This window comes from Lethenteron reissneri, unplaced genomic scaffold, assembly GCF_015708825.2.
Source record: "Lethenteron reissneri isolate LAM-NWPU_2019-01 unplaced genomic scaffold, ASM1570882v1 scaffold_1576, whole genome shotgun sequence".
NCBI lineage: Eukaryota > Metazoa > Chordata > Hyperoartia > Petromyzontiformes > Petromyzontidae > Lethenteron > Lethenteron reissneri.
The window spans coordinates 57,081-78,634 of NW_026891307.1; the positions used below are offsets into that span (position 1 = coordinate 57,081).

Here is a 21,554-nt window from a genome sequence, read left to right on the forward strand (position 1 = left end):
GTGGTATGTCTAGCCTAGTGGGCTGTGTGCTCACGTGGCTCAGGGAGTGTGGTCCCGTCAGGCTGTGTCTGACGGCTTGACCTGACAGCCCGGAGATTAAAACACTCCGTGGTATGTCCAGCCTTGTGGGCTGTGCGCTCACATGGCTCAGGGAGGGTGGTCCCGTCATGCTATGGCTGACGGCTTGACCTGACAGCCCGGAGATTAAAACACTCCGTGGTATGTCTAGCCTAGTGGGCTGTGTGCTCACATGGCTCAGAGAGTGTGGTCCCGTCAGGCTGTGTCTGACGGCTTGACCTGACAGCCCGGAGATTAAAACACTCCGTGGTATGTCTAGCCTAGTGGGCTGTGTGCTCACGTGGCTCAGGGAGTGTGGTCCCGTCAGGCTGTGTCTGACGGCTTGACCTGACAGCCCGGAGATTAAAACACTCCGTGGTATGTCCAGCCTTGTGGGCTGTGCGCTCACATGGCTCAGGGAGGGTGGTCCCGTCATGCTATGGCTGACGGCTTGACCTGACGGCTCGGAGGTTGAGACCCTCTGAGGCGCGTTGAAACAGTGAGCTGAAGATTCGTAAGGTTCGAGTGGGTTAGCCAGTTTTCATGTATATAGGTTGTGTTCATTGTGTGTTGTGTGTATGGTGGGTTCCCTGCAAATTGTATATAGCTTGTTTTTTTACGGAATTCGTATTTATCAAAGGGGGGGTGCGTCGGGTTGTTTTCTCTTCTTGCTGTTGCATTTTTTTTGTGTTCTTGTTGCCGTTCTTGTTATTGTTGAAATTAGTGAGGCACACGCGCGGTTACGGTATAAATTCATTTTTATTGTCATTGTGTATGTTGGCAGCCGGGACGGCTGCGAGCTATGCAGGGGGGAGTGATGTAGGGGTGTTAGAGAGAGGGCCGTTATGTATGGCAGTCTATGGGAAAGAAACACAGTGGGCGGGGCTACGTGTGTGCACAGGGAGATGCCCTCTGCGACGTCCGAGCCAGACACCCTGGGGGGGGCTGGTTTGGCGTTATGATCCCCCGGGGCCCCACCCCTCAAGGAGGGTTGGGTATAAAAGGGGACGTTATAGGGGCTCGGGAGCAGTTATGTTATAGTTAACTAAGAAGACTGAAGACGTCCTAGATAGAGCCCTGGACTCCCTCGTTCGATGTCCTTGTCAGGGCCGAACAGGACCGAGCCAGCGGCGTGGTCCCGAAAGCCAGAGCCGGTGCTCTTCTAAGAGCTGGTCTGGGACTCCGGGTACCGGCCCGACTTACCAGTGTCGGGCCAAGTAGCCTCCCCTAGCCCAGTAGTGGAGGACTGTGAGGTAGGCTAGGACTTAGCCAGGAAGTGAATCCTTAGCTAGTCGGGTGAGGGGGCCGATACCCCCTCCAGTGCTGTATGTCACATACGAGTTGTGTTGAATAAATATCCGTGTGCCTCCACCTCGGCGTCAAGTGTCTTCACCGGTACTTCACATACACAACTCCTGTTGCGGGTGTGATCTTACTGATCCTAAACGGGCTACGATTTGCTAATGCGTCGTAGTCATTGGGAGCGTAATGGGGCGGAAGCTTTACAAACGACAAACATTTGAGAGTGATGTCAGAGTCTTTATTAACACCGGAGGAATCAGAAGAGCTGTAAAGCTCTTGGTGTGTCACAGATGTCCAGTAGGGGGCACGGTGTCAGAACGTTAAGACAAAAACAACATAAGACACAAACACGATAGGACTTCAACAGTATAGGAAATGTTGATGGTCACTCATCCAGCTGTGGATTGACCAGTGAGGCCTAGTGGAGGCTGTTCAGTCAGGCCTAGTAAAGCCTGTCCAGTCAGGCCTAGTGAAGCCTGTTTAAGCAGGCCCAGTGAAAAAGCCTCTGCAGTCAGGCCGTGCCACGTTCACGCCGTGGGGGGCCTTGCGTGCTGCCCCCCCCCCAGCGCCCCCACCCCCCCGGAGCCCCCACCCCTACCCACCGCGCCCACCCCGGCCTAGAGGCTTGACTCCTCGATGGGGGTGACGACGAGTGACGGGGGTGTCGCGTTGGAGAGACGGACGATGGGGTCGGAGCGGAGGGGCCTGGTAGTGGTGGTGGTGGGGGGAGAGGCGGTGATGATAGTGGTGGTGGTGGGTGGAGAGGCGGTGACCATAGCAGTGGTGGTGGTAGGTGGAGGGGTGGTGATGATAGCGGTGGTGGTGGTGGGTGGAGGGGCGGTGACGATTGTGGTGGTGGGTGGAGGGGCGGTGATGATAGCGGTGGTGGTGGTGGTTGGAGGGGCGGTGACAATAGCGGTGGTGGTGGTGGGTGGAGGGGCGGTGATGATAGCGGTGGGTGGAGGGGCGGTGATGATGGCTGTGGTGGCGGTGGGTGGAGGGGCGGTGACGTTGGCGGTGGGTGGAGGGGCGGTGACGGTGGTGGTGGTGGTGGGTGGAGGGGCGGTGACCATAGTGGTGGTGGTGGTGGGTGGAGGGGCGGTGACGATAGCGGTGGTGGTGGGTGGAGGGGCGGTGACGGTGGTGGGTGGAGGGGCGGTGACGGTGGTGGTGGTGGGTGGAGGGGCGGTGGTGGTGGTGGTGGGTGGAGGGGCGGTGACGGTGGCGGTGACGGTGGTGGTGGGTGGAGGGGCGGCTGTGGTGCCACCGCTGCCACCACCACCACCACCGCTGCCAGCAGGCAGCCCCGGGTCGGTCCGCAGCTGCGCCAGACGCTCCTCCACACAGTGCGCCGAGAGGCGAGCCTCCGCATCCTGGTCCCAGCACTCCTCCATGGTGACACACAGCTGGGACAGTCCCTGGGAGTCACGCACCAACATCGTCACCACCACCGCCACCACCACCAAGACACCACCACCACCACCAACACCAAGCCACCACCACCAAGCCATCACCACCGCCACCACCAAGACACCGCCACCACCACCAACACCAAGCCACCACGAGGTCAATCCGCTGCTGGATGAGTGACCATCAGCCGAGGTTAAAACGCAACTTCAAATACAGCGGCAGACATCGTCAGGGTCGGGATGGAACCCACGTCCTCCTGTAGACCAGGTGAGGTAGTCAACATCTGCGCCCTAGTAACATTGACCAGGAGGGATGACAGAGGAGGGAGGGAGGAGGGGAGGGAAAGAGTGAGTGAGCCAGTGAGTGAGTGAGCGAGTGGGTGAGAGAGTGAGTGAGTGAGTGGGTGAGAGGGTAAGTGAGTGATTGGGTGAGTGAGTGAGTTAGCCAGTGAGTGAGCGAGCGAGTGAGGGAGAGGGTGAGTTAGTGAGTGAGTGAGTGGGTGAGAGAGTGAGTGAGTGAGTGAGTAGGTGAGTGAGTGAGTGAGCCAGTGAATGAGTGAGCGAGTGAGTGAGCGAGCGAGTGAGTGAGCCAGTGAGTGAGTGAGAGAGTGAGTGAGCGAGCGAGCGAGTGAGTGAGCGAGTGAGTTAGTGGGTGAGAGAGTGAGTGATTGAGTGGGTGAGTGAGTGAGCCAGTGAGTGAATGAGCCAGTGAGTGAGTGAGCGAGTAAGTGGGTGAGAGAGTGAGTGAGTGAGTGGGTGAGTGAGTGAGCCAGTGAGTGAATGAGCCAGTGAGTGAGTGAGTGAGTGAGCCAGTGAGTGAGCGAGCGAGTGAGTGAGGGAAAGAGTGAGTTAGTGAGTCTATGAGAGTGAGTGAGCAAGTTAGTGAGTGACTGACTGACTGAGTGAGTGAGTGAGCGAGTGAGCGAGTTAGTGAGTGACTGACTGACTGAGTGAGTGAGCGAGTGAGCGAGTTCGTGAGTGAGTGAGCGAGTAAGTGACTGAGTGAGTGTGTGGATGAGTGAGGGAGTGACTGAGTGAGTAACTGACTGAGTGAGCGAGTAAGTTAGTGAGTGAGTGAGCGAGCGAGTGACTGAGTGAGAGTGCTAGGAGTGAGTGAGTGAGTGAGCGAGTGAGCGAGTTAGTGAGTGAGCGAGCGAGTGAGTGAGAAAGAGAGAGTGGGAGAGTGAGTGAGAGAGAGAGTTAGTGAGTGGGTGAGTGTGTGAGAGGGCGAGTTGGTGAGAGAGTTAGTGACTGACTGAGTGAGTGAGCGAGTGAGCGAGCGAGTTAATGAGTGGGTGAGTGAGTGAGCGAGTGAGCGAGCGAGTTAATGAGTGAGTGAGTGAGTGAGTGAGCGAGTGAGTGAGTGAGCGAGCGAGTGACTGAGTGAGAGTGCTAGTGAGTGAGTAAGTGAGTGAGTGAGCGAGCGAGTGAGAAAGAGAGACTGAGTGAGTGAGCGAGTTTGTGAGTGAGGGAGTGAGTGTGTGTGTTACTGACTGAGTGAGTGAGCGAGTGAGTGAGCGAGTGAGTGAGTGAGCGAGTGAGTGAGTGAGCGAGCGAGTGAGGAAGAGAGAGTGAGTGAGTGAGAGAGTTTGTGAGTGAGGGAGTGAGTGTGTGTGTGACTGACTGAGTGAGTGAGCGAGTGAGCGAGAAAGTGAGTGAGTGACTGAATGAGTAAGTGGGTGAGTGGGAGAGTAAGTGAGTCAGTGGGTGAGTGAGTGAGCCAGTGAGTGAGTCAGTGAGTGAGTCAGTGAGTGAGTGAGACAGTGAGTCAGTGAGTGAGTGGGTGAGGGAGTGAGCGAGTTAATGAGTGAGTTAATGAGTGAGTTACTGAGTAAGTGACTGAGTGAGAGGGTGGGTGAATGAAGGAGTGACTGAGTGAGTAACTGACTGAGTGAGCAAGTGAGCGAGCGAGCGAGTGAGCGAGTTAGTGAGTGAGCGAGCGAGTGAGTGAGAAAGAGAGAGTGGGAGAGTGAGTGAGAGAGTTAGAGAGAGAGAGTTAGTGAGTGAGTGGGTGAGTGTGTGAGAGGGCGAGTTAGTGAGAGAGTTAGTGACTAACTGAGTGAGTGAGCGAGAGAGAGAGTGGCTGAGTGAGTGAGCGAGTTAGTGAGTGAGAGAGTTAGTGAGTGAGAGAGTTAGTGAGTGAGTGAGTCACTGAATGAGTGAGTCACTGAGTGAGTGAGCGAGCATGAGAGAGTGAGCGAGTTAGTGAGTGAGAAAGAGAGAGTGAGTGAGAGAGAGTGACTGACTGAGTGAGTGAGTGCATGAGTGACTGAGTGAGTGACTGAGTGAGTGACTGAGTGAGTCTGTGAGAGTGAGCGAGTTAGTGAGTGAGTGAGTGACTGAGTGAGTGAGTGATTGACTGAGTGACTGAGTGAGTGACTGAGTGAGTGACTGAGTGAATGACTGAGTGAGTGACTAAGTGTGTGAGTGACTGAGTGAGTGAGTGAGTGACTGATTGTGTGAGTAACTGAGTGAGTGACTGAGTGAGTGACTGAGTGAATGAGTGAGTGTGTGAGTGACTGAATGAGTGACTGAGTGAGTGACTGAGTGAGTGACTGAGTGACTGAGTGAGTGACTGAGTGAGTGACTGAGTGGGTGACTGTGTGAGTGACTGTATGAGGACTGAGTGACTGAGTGAGTGACTGAGTGAGTGATTGAGTGAGTGACTGAGTGAGTGACTGAGTGAGTGACTGAGTGAGTGACTGTGTGAGTGACTGAGTGAGTGAGTGACTGAGTGAGTGAGTGTGTGACTGATTGTGTGAGTGACTGAGTGAGTGAGTGACTGAGTGAGTGAGTGACTGACTGTGTGAGTGACTGAGTGACTGAGTGAGTGACTGAGTGAGTGACTGATTGTGTGAGTGACTGAGTGAGTGAGTGACTGAGTGAGTGAGTGAGTGACTGATTGTGTGAGTGACTGAGTGAGTGACTGAGTGAGTGACTGAGTGAGTGACTGAGTGAGTGAGTGTGTGAGTGACTGAGTGAGTGACTGAGTGAGTGACTGAGTGACTGAGTGAGTGGCTGAGTGAGTGACTGAGTGTGTGAGTGACTGAATGAGGACTGAGGAGTGAGTGACTGAGTGAGTGACTGAGTGACTGAGTGACTGAGTGACTGAGTGACTGAGTGAGTGACTGAGTGAGTGACTGAGTGAGTGACTGAGTGTGTGAGTGACTGAGTGAGTGACTGAGTGAGTGACTGAGTGACTGAGTGAGTGACTGAGTGTGTGACTGAGTGTGTGAGTGTGTGAGTGAGTGAGTGAGTGAGTGACTGAGTGAGTGACTGAGAGTGACTGAGTGACTGAGTGAGTGACTGAGTGAGTGAGTGAGACGTCGACCGGGTGCTTGAGCCAGGCCTCCCGGATCGCTGGGCGGCCATTGCCGTCCACCACGAAGTGCCGGAGCTCATCCAGCGTGGGGCGCTCACCCACCTCGTCCACCAAGGGAGCGCGGTGCTCACCCAGCATGCCTGGCACACACACACAGACACACACACACAGACACACACACAGATACACACAGACACACACACACAGACACACACACAGACACACACACAGACACACACAGACACACACACAGACACACACACACAGAAACACACACAGATACACACAGACACACACACACACAGACACACACACACAGACACACACACACAGACACACACACAGATACACACAGACACACACAGACACACACACAGACACACACACAGACACATACACACACACAGACACACACACACAGACACACACACACAGACACACACACAGAGATACACACAGACACACACACACAGACACACACACAGACACACACACAGACACACACACACACACACAGACACACACACACACAGACACACACACACAGACACACACACACAGACACACACACACAGACACACACAGACACACACACACAGACACACACAGACACACACACAGACACACACACACAGACACACACACACACAGACACACACACAGTCACACACACACACAGACACAGACACACACAGACACAGACAAACACACAGACACACACACAGACACACACACAGACACACACAGACACACACACACAGACACACACACACAGACACACACACAGAGACACATACACAGACACACAGAAACACACAGAGACACACACACACACACAGACACACACAGACACACACACACACACAGACACACACACACACAGACACACACAGAAACACACACACACAGAGACACACACACACACACACAGAGACACACACACACAGAAACACACACACAGACAACAACAACCGCCATTCGCCACTAAGTGGCGGTGATGTCACCACGACGCTTGTGCCAGGCCATGTGCACCTTGAGGCCACGTGAATTGTCGAACGCCCGCTGGCAGGAGGTCAAGGAGGCAGATCCAGGTGCCACGGGTCGACTGACTGAGATGATTGAGATGACTGGCTAATGCACCACCTGTGCCCCCTACTGTGCCAACTTGCTGTGCTTTAGCCACTCGGCGCTCCGCTCGTTGTTGTGAGCGTCGCCCCTCCGCCCTCCGTTGTTGTTGGAGGGCGACTGCCTCCAACTGCCCAGTAGCGTCCTTCACGAGTCTCCTCCACGGAGGCCGATCTTGACACCGCTGGTACCAGGCATCGGCAAGTCCACTCAGCTCCACGTCCTCCTGTACCACATCACTCCATCTCTTCTCTAGCCCGTGCCGCACCCGTTTAGCCCCCTCGATCCGGCCGAACAAAGGCTGTTTAGGCATATGGTGGCTGGGCATGCAGGCTACATGACCCAGCCAACGCAGCCTTGCCTGCCGGAGGAGCTCACCGATGGGACTTTGCCCAGATCTTTCAAGGATTTGTGAGCTCCTCACACAATCCAGCCTGGTTAAACCCAGGATGGATCGTAGGCAGGCCAGCCTAAATGTTTCTAACCGGTGAAGATGCTCCATTAGGGGGTCCACGTTTCGCAAGCGTAGAGAAGGGAGGGAATGACCGTGGCTGAGAAGACCTGAAGCTTTGTGCGGAGCGACAGACCAGGTAGCTTCCACACAGCGTTACGCAACCGATGAAAAGATATTGCTGCTCGACTGATTCGGAGTGAGACCTCTGCTGTTAAACCGGAACCGGTCATGAGCACACTGCCCAGGTATGGGAAACTCTCCATTCTCTCCACAACTGATTGGGAGTTATGGGGGTGGAGTGTCTGATGGTACAAAATACCCAGGCAGGTGCTTAGTTTTAGTGGCACGCTCCAGTTTCACCAGCAGCGTCTCCACCTCCTCCGAGTGAGCAGCAATTAGCAGATCATCGGCATACATAACGTGGTTGAGCAATAGGGAGCCATCCCTTGACCGCACCCGGGCATTGATCAGCCTCTCATTATATCTGTACCAAACGGAAATTCCCCCGGTACAGCTATTGAAGGCTTCACGAATGACGTGGTCAAAATAGATGTTAAATAATGTGGGAGCCAGAGGACATCCCTGTCACACCCCAAGGTGTACAGGGAATGGTTTTGACTCCCGGCCACGTAGTTTTACCCGGGCCCACTCACCATCATGAAGGTCCTTAATGAGCGTGAGCAGAGGGTCAGGGACTCCAAAAGCACGAAGAACAACCCAGAGCCCAGGCCTACTGATGGTATCATAGGCCTTGACCAGGTCAATAAAGCAGAGATGTAGGTCTTGTTGGAATTCCCTACACATCTGCTGTAGCAGACAGACTGAAAATATGGTATCTGTGCAGGACTGCCCTTTCCTGAAACCGCATTGAGGCTCCGCAAGCCTCTCCTCAGCGTGCCTAGCAAGGCGATGTTGAAAAATCCATGTCAGGACCTTTCCCGGCACACTGAGGAGTGAGATGCCCCTGTAGTTGTTACAGTCTGTGCGGTCCCCCTTCTTAAAGAGGGGAACCACCAGGGCATCCTTCCAATCCTGCGGAACCCGTCCAGTGGCCCAGACTGTTGTTATGACTTAATGTAGGACAGTCTGTGCACAAACGCCACCCTCCCTCAGCATTTCGCTTGGGAGATCATCTCTGCCTGGTGCCTTTCCTGGTCTCAGACTCTGGATCGCATTCAGTACTTCCTCAACAGATGGCACCTCAGCCAGCCACTCACAGGGGGTGACTTCTTCTTCCAATATATGAGGCACCGCAGCCTCAGCAGGGTCATCCCCACTTTGTGCCATGATGTTTTCCATGTTGAGGGATTTCCCCTCCGCCAGGACCTCACAGAAATGCTCAGCAAATCTGCAAACCTGTTTCTGGGGGTCGGAGATTGGATCACCGTTCTTTCCCCTAGTGATGGTAATAGGTGTGGCGCTGCAGGTTACTTTTTTGATGGAGTTAAATAGTGATTTGTGATCGCGGGCCACTGAGGCAGACTCCATCTCCTCAGCAACCCGCAACCACCACCCATCCTTGCAGTGCCTCACGGCTGTCCGAACCTCCGAGCAAAGGCTGCGGTAAGCCTCCTCATTCTCTGACATGGGATGCTGTAGACGATAAGAGTGGGCCTGTCGCTTTTTCTCAACCAGCCTGAACACCTCCTCTGTCAGACAGGGTCTCTGGGGAGGTCTTGACCGTGTACCCAAAGCAGCCATTGCAGCTGCACGAGTCACAGTCCCAAACCTCGCCCATTTACCCTCGACATCAGGAGGAGTGGGGGACGATGCCAACCCCAGCCGCAAGCGATGATGAAATTCTCGCTTGCAACTTTCATCAGCTAACTGAGACCAGGCCACCTTAGGCTGGAATGGGGTCCTGGGTGTCCACCCACCACCGGAATGGAAGAATGGCAGGCACATCTTACAGATGACTAGTCGATGGTCAGAGGGCATATCAGCTCCACGGTAGGTCCTGGTGTCAAGGACATGGGCCCGCATCCGCTGATCCATCACTATGTAGCCCAGCAGATGTTCTTGCTTGGACCCGGCATGCATCCATGATGCATTTTGAAAGTTGGACGGTCGAGAACTTTCATCAGCTAACTGAGACCACAGACACACGCACAGACCAGACACACACACAGACACACGCACAGACCAGACACACGCACAGACACACGCACAGTAACACGTACAGACACACGCACAGACACACGCACACACACACGCACAGACACACGCACAGACACACGCACAGACACCGCACACACACACGCACACACACACGCACACACACACGCACAGACACACAGACACACAGACACACACACAGACACACGCACAGACCAGACACACGCACAGACACATGCACACAGTAACACGTACAGACACACGCACAGACACACGCACACACACACGCACAGACACACGCACAGACACACAGACACACGCACAGACACACAGACACACGCACAGACACACGCACAGACACACGCACAGACACACGCACAGACACAGGCACACACACACGCACAGACACACAGACCAGACACACGCACAGACACACGCACACAGTAACACGTACAGACACACGCACAGACACACACACACACACGCACAGACACACGCACAGACACACAGACACATGCACAGACACACGCACACAGTAACACGTACAGACACACGCATAGACACACGCACACACACACACGCACACAAACACGCGCACACACACACGCACAGACACACGCACAGACACACAGTCACACACGCACAGACACACACACAGACACACACACAGACACACACACAGACACACACACAGAAAGACCCCCCCACCCACATCACGTGGGGCGGCACCGTGTGACAAGAGGTGACCAGGGCCGGCCAGCACCACGCCCCTGGGGCCACACCACCACCGCCACCTCCGCTCACCGCCACTGGACATGCAGCGCGTGGCGATCTCCCACAGCACCAGGCCCAGCGCGTAGACGTCGATGTGAAGGAAGGCGTCGGACTGCAAGCAGATGGCGCCCTCCAGCAGCTCGGGGGCCATGTAGCGGAGAGTGCCGACCTGCGGCGGGGTGCAACGGTGGTGGCGGAGACGTCACGCTCGGCACGACGCTCTCCAGTCTGATCGTTGTTTTTTTAACCCTTCAATCTGGCAACGAAACTGACACCTTTTTTACGAGGAGTCGTGTTTGCATTGACCACAATACCTGCGGTCGGAATGCAAACAAAAAACATAACTCTGATAATGTATGCACTGTCCTTGAAGTTTATTGGTCCACACCCGAGACAGCTTTCCAGAGAGCCTAGTCTTGTTGCACAGATAAAAGGGTAAAAAAAAAACAACTATCAAATTTTTTCTTCCGGCAAACGAGGTTCTATCGGCACCCTCCCGCCTCTTGGCGTCTCCGCCTCTTGGCCCCGGCGTCGGTGTTCACCCGCGGGATGTCGACGGGTGGGCAATCCGGCTGGAGTTTGAGCGCCAAGCCAAAGTCGGCGACGACGGCCGACAGGTCGCTCCTCAGCAGCACGTTCTTACTCTTCAAGTCGCTGCGGGAGAGACGGGGGGGGGGGGGGGGGCGGGGGGGGGCACGGTGACGCGTTCAAGCGGTCGAAGGGTGAGAGGGGGCTGCGTGAGGAGCAAGCGGAGTCTAGAGGTCGCAAACGGGTTTTGATTCCTTACCCGTAACCGTAACCGGCCGCACCAAGGTCGCAAATGTGTACCCGTACCCACGGGTAGGCCGTGAGTCACTGGTGAGTAACCGTTTGTCACTCATTTCGGGTAGGGTACGGGTAGGGAATGGGTACCCGGCCGGGTACGGGTACCCGTTCCCTACCCGTACCCTACCCGAAACGAGTGACAAACGGTGACTCACCGGTGACTCACGGCCTACCCGTACCCGACCGCACCAGGGTCGCAAACGGGTACCCGTACCCGGCCAGGTACGGGTAGCTGGGTATCGGGTAGGGTACGGGTATCGGGTACCCGGTTGCGACCTCTGGCGGAGTCCGAACCCGAGGTCGGCAGGGACCCCCCACCCACTCCGCCACCCGCACCGCCGCCACCCCCCGGTGATCCGTGGGCGGCCTGCTAGCGACGTACCGGTGGGCGATGGCCGGCTTGCCTCCGTGCATGTGGCGGTGGAGGTGGGCGAGGCCGCGTGCCAACGTCTCGCCCACGTGGCAGAGCTCGTGCCACGACAGCGTGGAGCCCTTGAGGTGGTCGCACAGCGAGCCCTGCGGCGGTCAGAGGGGAGCAGCGGCAGTGGTGGTGGTGGTAATGGTGGTGGTAGTGGTAATGGTGGTAGTGGTGGTGGTGATAGTAGTGGTGGTAGTCGTGGTAGTGGTGATGGTAGTCGTGGTAGTGGTGGTGGTGGTAGTAGTGGTGGTGGTAATGGTGGTAGTGGTGGTGGTGATAGTAGTGGTGGTAGTCGTGGTAGTGGTGATGGTAGTCGTGGTAGTGGTGGTGGTGATGGTGGTAGTAGTGGTGGTGGTAATGGTGGTAGTGGTGGTGGTGATAGTAGTGGTGGTAGTCGTGGTCGTGGTGGTGGTAGTCGTGGTAGTGGTATGGTGGTAGTGGTGGTGGTAGTCGTGGTGGTAATGGTGGTAGTGGTGGTGGTGATAGTAGTGGTGGTAGTCGTGGTAGTGGTGATGGTAGTCGTGGTAGTGGTGGTGGTGATGGTGGTAGTAGTGGTGGTGGTAATGGTGGTAGTGGTGGTGGTGATAGTAGTGGTGGTAGTCGTGGTCGTGGTGGTGGTAGTCGTGGTAGTGGTAATGGTGGTAGTGGTGATGGTGGTGGTAGTGGTGGTGGTAGTGGTGGTGGTGGTAGTGGTAGTAGTGGTGGTAGTGGTGATGGTAGTCGTGGTAGTGGTGGTGGTGATGGTGGTAGTAGTGGTGGTGGTAATGGTGGTAGTGGTGATGGTGGTAGTAGTGGTGGTGGTGGTAGTAGTGGTGGTGGTAGTAGTGGTGATGGTGGTGGTAGTGGTAGTAGTGGTGGTGGTAGTGGTGGTAGTGGTGGTAGTGGTGGTGGTGGTAGTAGTGGTGGTGGTAGTAGTGGTGATGGTGGTGGTAGTGGTGGTGGTAGTAGTGGTAGTGTTGGTAGTAGTAGTGGTGGTGATGGTGGTGGTAGTAGTGGTGGTGGTAGTGGTGGTGGTAGTAGCGGTGGTAGTGGTGGTGGTAGTGGTGGTAGTGGTGGTGGTGGTGGTAGTGGTTGTAGTGGTGGTAGTGGCAATGGTGGTTGTAGTGGTGGTAGTAGTAATGGTGGTAGTAGTGGTGATAGTAGTGGTGATAGTAGTGGTAGTGGTGGTGGTAGTGGTGATAGTGGTGGTGGTAGTGGTGGTGGTGGTAGTGGTGGTAGTGGTGGTGGTGATAGTAGTGGTGGTAGTCGTGGTAGTGGTGGTGGTAGTCGTGGTAGTGATAATGGTGGTAGTGGTGATGGTGGTGGTAGTGGTGATGGTGGTGGTAGTAGTGGTAGTGGTGGTAGTAGTGGTAGTAGTGGTGGTGGTGATGGTGCATGGTGGCAGCGGTGTGCAAGTGGTTCAACTTCGATGTGGTGGCGCTATTTGGTTGAAGAGCGTTTCAAGTAAAGTAGGGAAATCGGCCTGTGGGACGTCGCTTGATTGAGGTCTTTGCTGGGTTTTGGAAGTGGGATGATTGTCGATGATTCCCAGATGGCCGGAATGAGGTTGCACTGGGAGCGAGGCGTTAATGGTGTAGGCGAGAAACTCGATGCCAAGGGGGGCCGAGGTGTTTGAGATCGGGCATAGCTATGCCATCCGGACCAATTGCGGAATAATTTTTGGCTTTTTTGATAGCGAGTTTCACCTCTGTTTGGTGATGTTGTTGTTGTTTATGACGGATTTGTTGTTGAAATTGATTGCACAATTGGGTGGTGGGTTTGGAGTGTCCGTTTAAGGCTTCGATGATCTTCCAAAGTTTTGATGAGTTTTGGCGATGGTCAAAAGATTCAACAAACTCGTGTCTGCGTTCTGTTTTGGCTTGATTGATTAGCTTTTTGATTTCAATATTGAAGGCTGGGATTTGTGACGATGTAGGATTTTCAGTCCTCAGAGTATTTCGTAAGTTTATTAGTGTTGAGGCTTCTTTAGGGAGGCAGGGGAGGTGTTGCTTGTAGCAGCCCTCCGGGATGGTTGCCTCCAAGTTCAAGTGTGCGCTTCAATTGAACCCATTACATGTGCGTCTCTGTGTGTGTGTGTTTGTGTGAGTAGTCTATGGGTCTCTACGTGAGTAGTCTATGGGTCTCTACTGTGTGAGTAGTCTATGGGTCTCTATGTGAGTAGTCTATGGGTCTCTGTGTGAGTAGTCTATGGGTCTCTGTGTGAGTAGTCTATGGGTCTCTGTGTGAGTAGTCTATGGGTCTCTGTGTGAGTAGTCTGTGGGTCTCTGTGTGAGTAGTCTATGGGTCTCTACTGTGTGAGTAGTCTATGGGTCTCTGTGTGAGTAGTCTGTGGGTCTCTGTGTGAGTAGTCTGTGGGTCTCTACGTGAGTAGTCTATGGGTCTCTACTGTGTGAGTAGTCTATGGGTCTCTATGTGAGTAGTCTATGGGTCTCTATGTGAGTAGTCTGTGGGTCTCTACTGTGTGAGTAGTCTATGGGTCTCTATGTGAGTAGGCTATGGGTCTCTGTGTGAGTAGTCTATGGGTCTCTACGTGAGTAGTCTATGGGTCTCTACTGTGTGAGTAGTCTATGGGTCTCTACATGAGTAGTCTGTGGGTCTCTGTGTGAGTAGTCTGTGAGTCTCTGTGTGAGTAGTCGGTGAGTCTCTATGTGAGTAGTCTGTGAGTCTCTATGTGAGTAGTCTGTGAGTCTCTGCACGGTGAGTGAGTCTATGAACCCGCTCGTGGAAGGTGGTGATGATCCACATCTCGGGTTCGGCGTTCCCTTCCCGCCTCTCCGCGCCGATGAATTGCAGCAGGTTGTGGTGACTCAGGCCGGGTGTGACGAAAATGTCCACCTCGTTCTGCCACAGCCGTTGGTTCTGCGAGCGTCCCGGACGAAGACAGCGCCGACGACGATGGCGGGGAGAGGAGGAGGAGACAAACGTGTGAAGTTGCTCAGGCTGAGGTCGCGTCCAGAGGAGCAGAAGTCTCGCGGGGGGGAAGCCGTGGTCCCGCGAGAAACACGCGGCGAGATCCGCAGACACACGCAGACACACGGAGACACACGGAGACACACGCAGACACGCGCAGACACACGGAGACACACGGAGACACACGCAGACACACGGAGACACACGCAGACACACGGAGACACACGGAGACATATGAGACACATGGAGACACACGCAGACACACGGAGACACACGCAAACACACAGAGACACACGGAGACACACGCAGACACACGAAGACACACGGAAACACACGCAGACACACGGAGACACACGCAGACACACGCAAACACACGGAGACACACGCAGACACACGGAGACACACAGAGACACACAGAGACACACGCAGACACATGCAGACACACGCAGACACATGGAGACACACGCAGATACACAGAGACACACAGAGACACACGGAGACACACGCAGACACACGGAGACACACGCAGTGGGTTGCTGTGGGTCTCTGGGTTGCTGTGAATCTCTGAGTATGGGTCTCTGTGGGTCTCTATGGGTCTATGTTGGTTGATGTGGGTCACTGTGGGTCTCTGTGGGTTGCTGTGGGTCTCTGGTGGTTGATGTGGGTCTCTATGGGTCTCTGTGGGTCTCTAAAAGTCTCTGTGGGTTGCTGTGAGTCTCAATGGGTCTCTATGGGTCACTGTGGGTCTCTGTGGGTTGCTGTGGGTCTCTGTGGGTCGCTGTGGGTCTCTGCGAGTATGGGTCTCTAATGGGTCTCTATGGGTCTGTGTGGGTCTCTATGGGTCTATGTTGGTTGATGTGGGTCTCTGTGGGTCTCTTTGGGTTGCTGTGGGTCTCTGTGGGTTGCTATGGGTCTCTATGGGTCACTGTGGGTCTCTGTGGGCCTCCGTGTGTCTCTGTGGGTTGCTGTGGGTCTCTATGAGTATGGGTCTCTGTGGGTTGCTGTGGGTCTCTATGGGTCTGTGTGGGTCTCTATGGGTCTCTGTTGGTTGATGTGGGTCTCTATGGGTCACTGTGGGTCGCTGTGGGTCTCTGTGGGCCTCCGTGAGTCTGTAGAAACACGTGTCGCGCAGGGTCAGTGTGTGTGTGTGCGTGTGTGAGTGTGTATGCGTGTGTGCGTGTGTGTGTGTGTGCAGGGTCTCACCACGGTCTGGACAATCTTCACCGCGACGACTTCGGACAGGAGCTGAGCGCGCCAGACGCAGCCGAAGCGACCGCCGGCTCGTAAGTCCAGCAGCAGCAGCGGCGGCAGCAGCGCCGTCAGGCTCACCGCCTCCTGTTGGCGGAATGGAGCGTCGGGCAGCCTCGCTGCCGTCAACAGCAGAGACCCCCCGCCGCGTAGCCTGGACAGACCGGCAGGGCAAGTGACTACACCATACACTTATTATACACTACACTATACACAAGAACGCCCGCTGGCAGGAGGTCACGGGGCAGACCCAGGTGCCACTGGTCGACTGACTGAGATGAGTGGCTGATGCACCACCTGTGCCCCCTACTGTGCCGACTTGCTATGCTTTAGCCACCAGGCGCTCCGCTCGTTGTTGTGAGCGTCGCTCCTCCGCCCTCCATTGTTGTTGGAGGGCGACTGCCTCCAACTGCCCAGTAGCATCCTTCACGAGCCTCCTCCACAGAGGCCGATCTTGACACCGCTGGTACTAGTCAGGCAAGCCCACTCAGCTCCACGTCCTCCTGTACCACATCACTCCATCTCTTCTCTAGCCCGTGCCATGCCCATTTAGCCCCCTGGATCCAGCCGAACAAAAGCTGTTTAGGCATGCGACGACTTGGCATGCGGGCTACATGGCCCAGCCAACGCAGCGTTGTCTGCCGGAGGAGCTCACCCATGGGTCTTTGTCCAGATCTTTCAAGGATTTGTGAGCTCCTCACACAATCCAGCCTGCTTAAACCCGACCAAAACGAAGCATCTTCGCCGGTTAGAAACATTTAGGCTGCCCTGCCTACAAGCTGAGTCCAAGCCACCTTAGGTTGGAATGGGGTCCTGGGTGTCCACCCACCACCGGAATGGAAGAATGGCAGGCGCATCTTACAGATGACTAGTCGATGGTCAGGGGGCAGATCAGCTCCACAGTAGGTCTTGGTGTCAAGGACATGGGCCCGCATCCGCTGATCCGTCACTATGTAGCCCAGCAGATGTTCTTACTTGGACCCGGCATGCATCCATGATGTAGTGTGGATGTGCCGATGCCTGAACAGCGTGTTGGTAATTACAAGCCCATGGGCTGCACAAAAATCTAGCAGCCTCCTACCATTGTTATTGAGCTGATCTGGCCCATGCCTTCCAATCACTCCAGACCAGGTGCCAGCATCATGGCCAACTCTGGCATTGAAGTCACCCAACAAGATGACTCTATCCCGAGGGGCCACTTTAGCCAGCACCTGTGACAGGTCATAGAAGGCATCTGACTCATTGGCCTTGCCTGTATCCCTCCACGGATGTTCGTCTTCGGTGGGGGCATAAGTAACCACGACCACCAGTCCTCACCTCCGGTTGATGGGAAGGCAAGCCCAAAATAGCCTGGGGCTTACAGCTTCCCACACCTCACTGCCACGCTCCCACACCCCCTTCATTCTTTTTTTCAAAACAAGAGCCACTCCCTATTGTTTAGTAGTCTTCTGCCCCGAGTAGAGGACTGTCCACCCCTCATAGTGGCAGCATCCAGACCTGGTCCACCGGACCTCCTGAATGCCACAAAGATCCAGACGGTACCGGTCCAGCTCCCGACAGAGGTGTGGCAGCCTCTCCTCCGCAGTGAGCGTTCGAACATTCCACGTGTCTCAATAGTGGCGATGTTTACACACCGCACCAGGTACTCATTTGAGGCTGAGTCGAACTAGGGGAGGCCCAGGACCGGTTCAGATAATCGTCACTGGTGTTCGCCGTGAGCGAGAATCGAACCCGGATCGCCAGGTTCATAGTGCAGCGCGCTAACCACTACACTACCGCTCCCCACCAGACACACACACACAGACACACACACACACAGACACAACAACAACAACCGCCATTCGCCACTAAGTGGCGGTGACGTCACCACGACGCTTGTGCCAGGCCAAGTGCACCTTGAGGCCACACACAGACACACACACACAGAGATACACACAGAGACACACACAGACACACACACACAGACACAGACACACACACACACAGACACACACACACAGACACACACACAGCACCACCACCACCTGCGGAGGCGTTGTGGCGTGCGTCAGCTTGCGGCATCGCCGGTACGTCCACACGGAGAGCGGCAGCAGCAGCAGCAGAAGCAGCGGCGTCGTGACGGACAGCAGGGTCACTGGCGTGGGCACCGGCCTGGCCACCGGCGTAGGCTGCTGAGTGACCTCTGCAACAGGAGGCTCAGCTGTGAAGGCACTCACAGGGGCTGCTCCCATAGACGTCAATGTTAATGTCTCTCATAGACTGCAATGTTAAAGGCTCCCATAGACTTCAATGTTAAAGGCTCCCATAGACTTCAATGTTAAATTCTCCTATAGACTCCAATGTTAAATTCTCCCATAGACTTAAATGTTAAAGTCTCCCATAGACTTCAATGTCAAAGTCTCCCATAGACTTTAATGTTAAAGTCTCCCATAGACTTTAATGTTAATGTCTCCCATAGACTGCAATGTTAAAGGCTCCCATATACTTCAATGTTAAATTCTCCCATAGACTTCAATGTTAAAGTCTCCCATAGACTTCAATGTTAAAGTCTCCCATAGACTTTAATGGTAATGTCTCCCATAGACTGCAATGTTAAAGGCTCCCATAGACGTCAATGTCAAAGGCTCCCATAGACTTCAATGTTAAATCCCCCCATAGACTTCAATGTTAAAGTCTCCCATAGACTTCAATGTTAAAGGTTCCCATAGACTTCAATGTTAAATTCCCCCATAGACTTCAATGTTAAAGGCTCCCATAGACTTCAATGTTAAAGGCTCCCATAGACTTCAATGTTAAATTCTCCCATAGACTTCAATGTTAAAGGCTCCAATATACTTCAACTAGCAGAAGTACCCGGCGTTGCCCGGGTGAAAAATATATTTCTTAATAACCTTACATATATACACAGATGGGCTGCTACCCCTGCCCCCCCACCCCCCCCCAGCCACGATCTCCTCGGCCGCTGTGCAGTAATATGTACGGCCTATAGTGTGGTGGGGTGTCGAGGCCTAGTACCGTGCAGAGCCTCCGGCCTCGCCTAAATTGCCCACCCGGCTGAGGCTGGGTACTGGGGTCGTTACCCCCCCCCCCGCGCTACAATAATACTGTCTAATCGCTATAATTTTATTATGTACCGACCCTATAATAGTAATTGCACACATTGGGGTGGGGGGGAGTGAAGAGGACGTGAAACTTTGATGAATTTACCTCAGAGTCGCGTGTTAATGCGTGCACATATTTTTAACGGGAATTAAAAATGGCGTCCACCCCGCAGCGAATGCGTCGCTACCCGTTGCCAGGGGCAACCGCCGTGGAAAACCAAACGGACCAATCGTGTCTCGCAAATCCCTCACATTTCGTCCAATGAAACTGCGTATGGTCCGGCGACACACAGACAGACAGACAAATTTGCGATTTTATATATATAGATGTTAAAGTCTCCCATAGACTTCAATGTTAAAGGCTGCCATAGACTTCAATTTTAAAGTCGCCCATAGACTTCAATGTTAAAGGCTCCCATAGACTTCAATGTTAAATTCTCCTATAGACTGCAATGTTAAAGGCTCCCATAGACTTCAATGTTAGAGTCTCCATTAGACTTCAATGTTAAATTCTCCCATAGACTTCAATGTTAAATTCTCCCATAGACTGCAATGTTAAAGGCTCCCATAGACTTTAATGTTAAAGGCTCCCATACACACTCTTTGGTTATTTCGGTAAAGTTACGTAGGTATAAAATAAAATATATATTTTATTTTCTACTCACGTAGGTAGAAAATAAAATATTTTATTTATTTGACATCAACCACGCGTCGCGCCACAGAGCACGATTGTAGCTCTTCATACATTGCAATATTAATTATGATCATCCTTTTAAATGATCCACCTTTCTCGGTCGTAAAAAAAATCGTTTCTTTGCCGTTGGCCAACACCAGCCAGGCCTGGCCGGGCCGTGACGACAACGAGAGAGAGCTGGAACGGCATCGATTCTTCCCGCCTCGTGAACCATCTCCGGCGTCTCTCGCGGCTCAAGACTGACCGTGTGGCCGGGGCCGTCGGGCGAAGTCGACGTTACAGAGGTCCCTGTCACAGCAGCAGAAGTAGACAAACGGGTTGCTACTCGACTCCACGCACTTGCTCCTGATCACAGTGGGACACCCAGAGGGTGGGGGGGAGGGAGCAGGAGGGGGGGGGAGGTGGGAGGAGGTGGGGAGGTGGTGTGGGGGGGAGGAAGAGAGAGGAGGTCGTGAGGGGGAGGAGGTGTGGGGGGAGGAGGAGGTGGGGGGGGGGGGGGAGGAGGTGGTGGGGGGGGATCCGGTGGGCGGGCTGCTGGTCTGCCTCCTCACCTCCCACGGCAGTCGTGCACCCAGCAGCCCTGGCGCTCCAGCAAGATGTCGCCCGACACGTTGCGCCACGCCGCGTAGCAGAAGCCACCCTCCCCCCCCTCCTCCTCCTTCCTCTCCTCCACCCTCCCCTCCTGCTCCCCCCCCTTCTCCTCCTTCCTCTTCTCCTCCCTCCCCTCCTGCTCCCCGCCGCCGCCGCCGGCAGCGTCACAAAGCACGGTGCCTCCGGCCTCCGACCGCCCCCCCCCCCACCGCCTCCTCCTCCTCCGCGTCTCCGTAGCGGCTGAAAGAGACGCAGCGGCGGCGGTGGCGGCGCTGCATCTCCACGGGCGGCCAGGTGAGCGCCAGCGACGAGGAGGAGGAAGGGGAGGAGGGGGAGGAGGAGGGGGAGGAGGAGGACACTAAATACACAGGCAGAGAGAGAAAACAAAAAACCCAGAGAGAGAGAAAAAGATAAACTTGAAACTTCCCCGTAGAAGTGGTTCGATCTTAAATTTGGGTTTTTTGTTTTCTCTCTCTCCCTGTGTATTTAGTGTCCTTTTTCTGTCTCCACTCGTTTTTTGTCGTTCTTATGTTCTGCTCTGTCTGTGTGTCTCCGTTCCTCTTGTTGTATGTTTTGTCTCTCTTTGGAATTTTCACACTTAAATTCTAACTTAGCAATCTTTGAAATACGTAATCGACCAGGCTATGCGTTGTGTGTTGATTGACTCTCTGTGTTGTATTACATAACATTTCGATATTTTGCTAGGTTATTTAATTTAGTGTGTACTTTACCACGCGTCTCTTCGTACTCATTGACATGTAAATGTTTTCTCTACCCCCTCCCTCTCTCCGCCCCCCCCCCCCCCTCTGTCTATTTAAGGCCTCGCCACAGAGACGATCTCCCTCTCTGTACCTGTGTTACTCTCTCTCTCTATGTATCTTGGTGATATCTGTCTGCTTATATGTCTGTCTATAGTTTTCTGGTTAGATTTTTGTTGCTATCCCACGGGTGTTGCATTGTGCAGACAGTCCCCGACTTACGACCCTCACCACAATGTATTGTACAGACAGTCCCCGACTTACGACTCTCACCACAACGCCATGTACAGATAGTCCCCGACTTACGACAATAACCACTATATGCAGGCAGTCCCCGACTTATGACTCTCACCACATCTTGTACAGATAGTCCCCGACTTACGACTCACCACAACGCCATATGCAGATAGTCCCCGACTTACGACTCTCACTACAGTATGTACATACAGTC

The 21,554-nt window shown here is 54.2% G+C and overlaps 1 protein-coding gene across 1 annotated transcript; it reads right to left on the reverse strand.

Moving 5' to 3' along the window:
* Window positions 1-1,748: 1,748 nt before the first annotated feature.
* On the reverse strand, window positions 1,749-20,623 carry LOC133362676 (activin receptor type-2B-like). The gene is made up of 12 exons (XM_061581599.1): window positions 20,555-20,623; window positions 20,306-20,430; window positions 19,999-20,099; window positions 17,984-18,141; window positions 15,915-16,046; window positions 14,517-14,660; window positions 11,766-11,899; window positions 11,101-11,212; window positions 10,589-10,727; window positions 6,100-6,230; window positions 2,594-2,777; window positions 1,749-1,864 (listed from the first exon to the last, which is right to left on the reverse strand). The coding sequence occupies exons 1-12, from the start codon at window positions 20,621-20,623 to the stop codon at window positions 1,749-1,751; spliced, it is 1,545 nt and encodes a 514-aa protein (XP_061437583.1).
* Window positions 20,624-21,554: the final 931 nt, after the last annotated feature.

What these genes read in the sequence shown, in the direction of transcription:
- LOC133362676 (XM_061581599.1), bottom strand. Translation starts at nt 20,623, where the DNA reads ATGCAGCGCCGCCACCGCCGCCGCTGCGTCTCTTTCAGCCGCTACGGA. An exon ending in GTGCACGACTGCCGTGGGAG is followed by an intron (nt 20,100 to 20,305) that starts GTGAGGAGGCAG and finishes CACTGTGATCAG; the next exon opens with GAGCAAGTGCGTGGAGTCGA. An exon ending in AAGCCGGCCATCGCCCACCG is followed by an intron (nt 11,213 to 11,765) that starts GTACGTCGCTAG and finishes TCTCTCCCGCAG; the next exon opens with CGACTTGAAGAGTAAGAACG.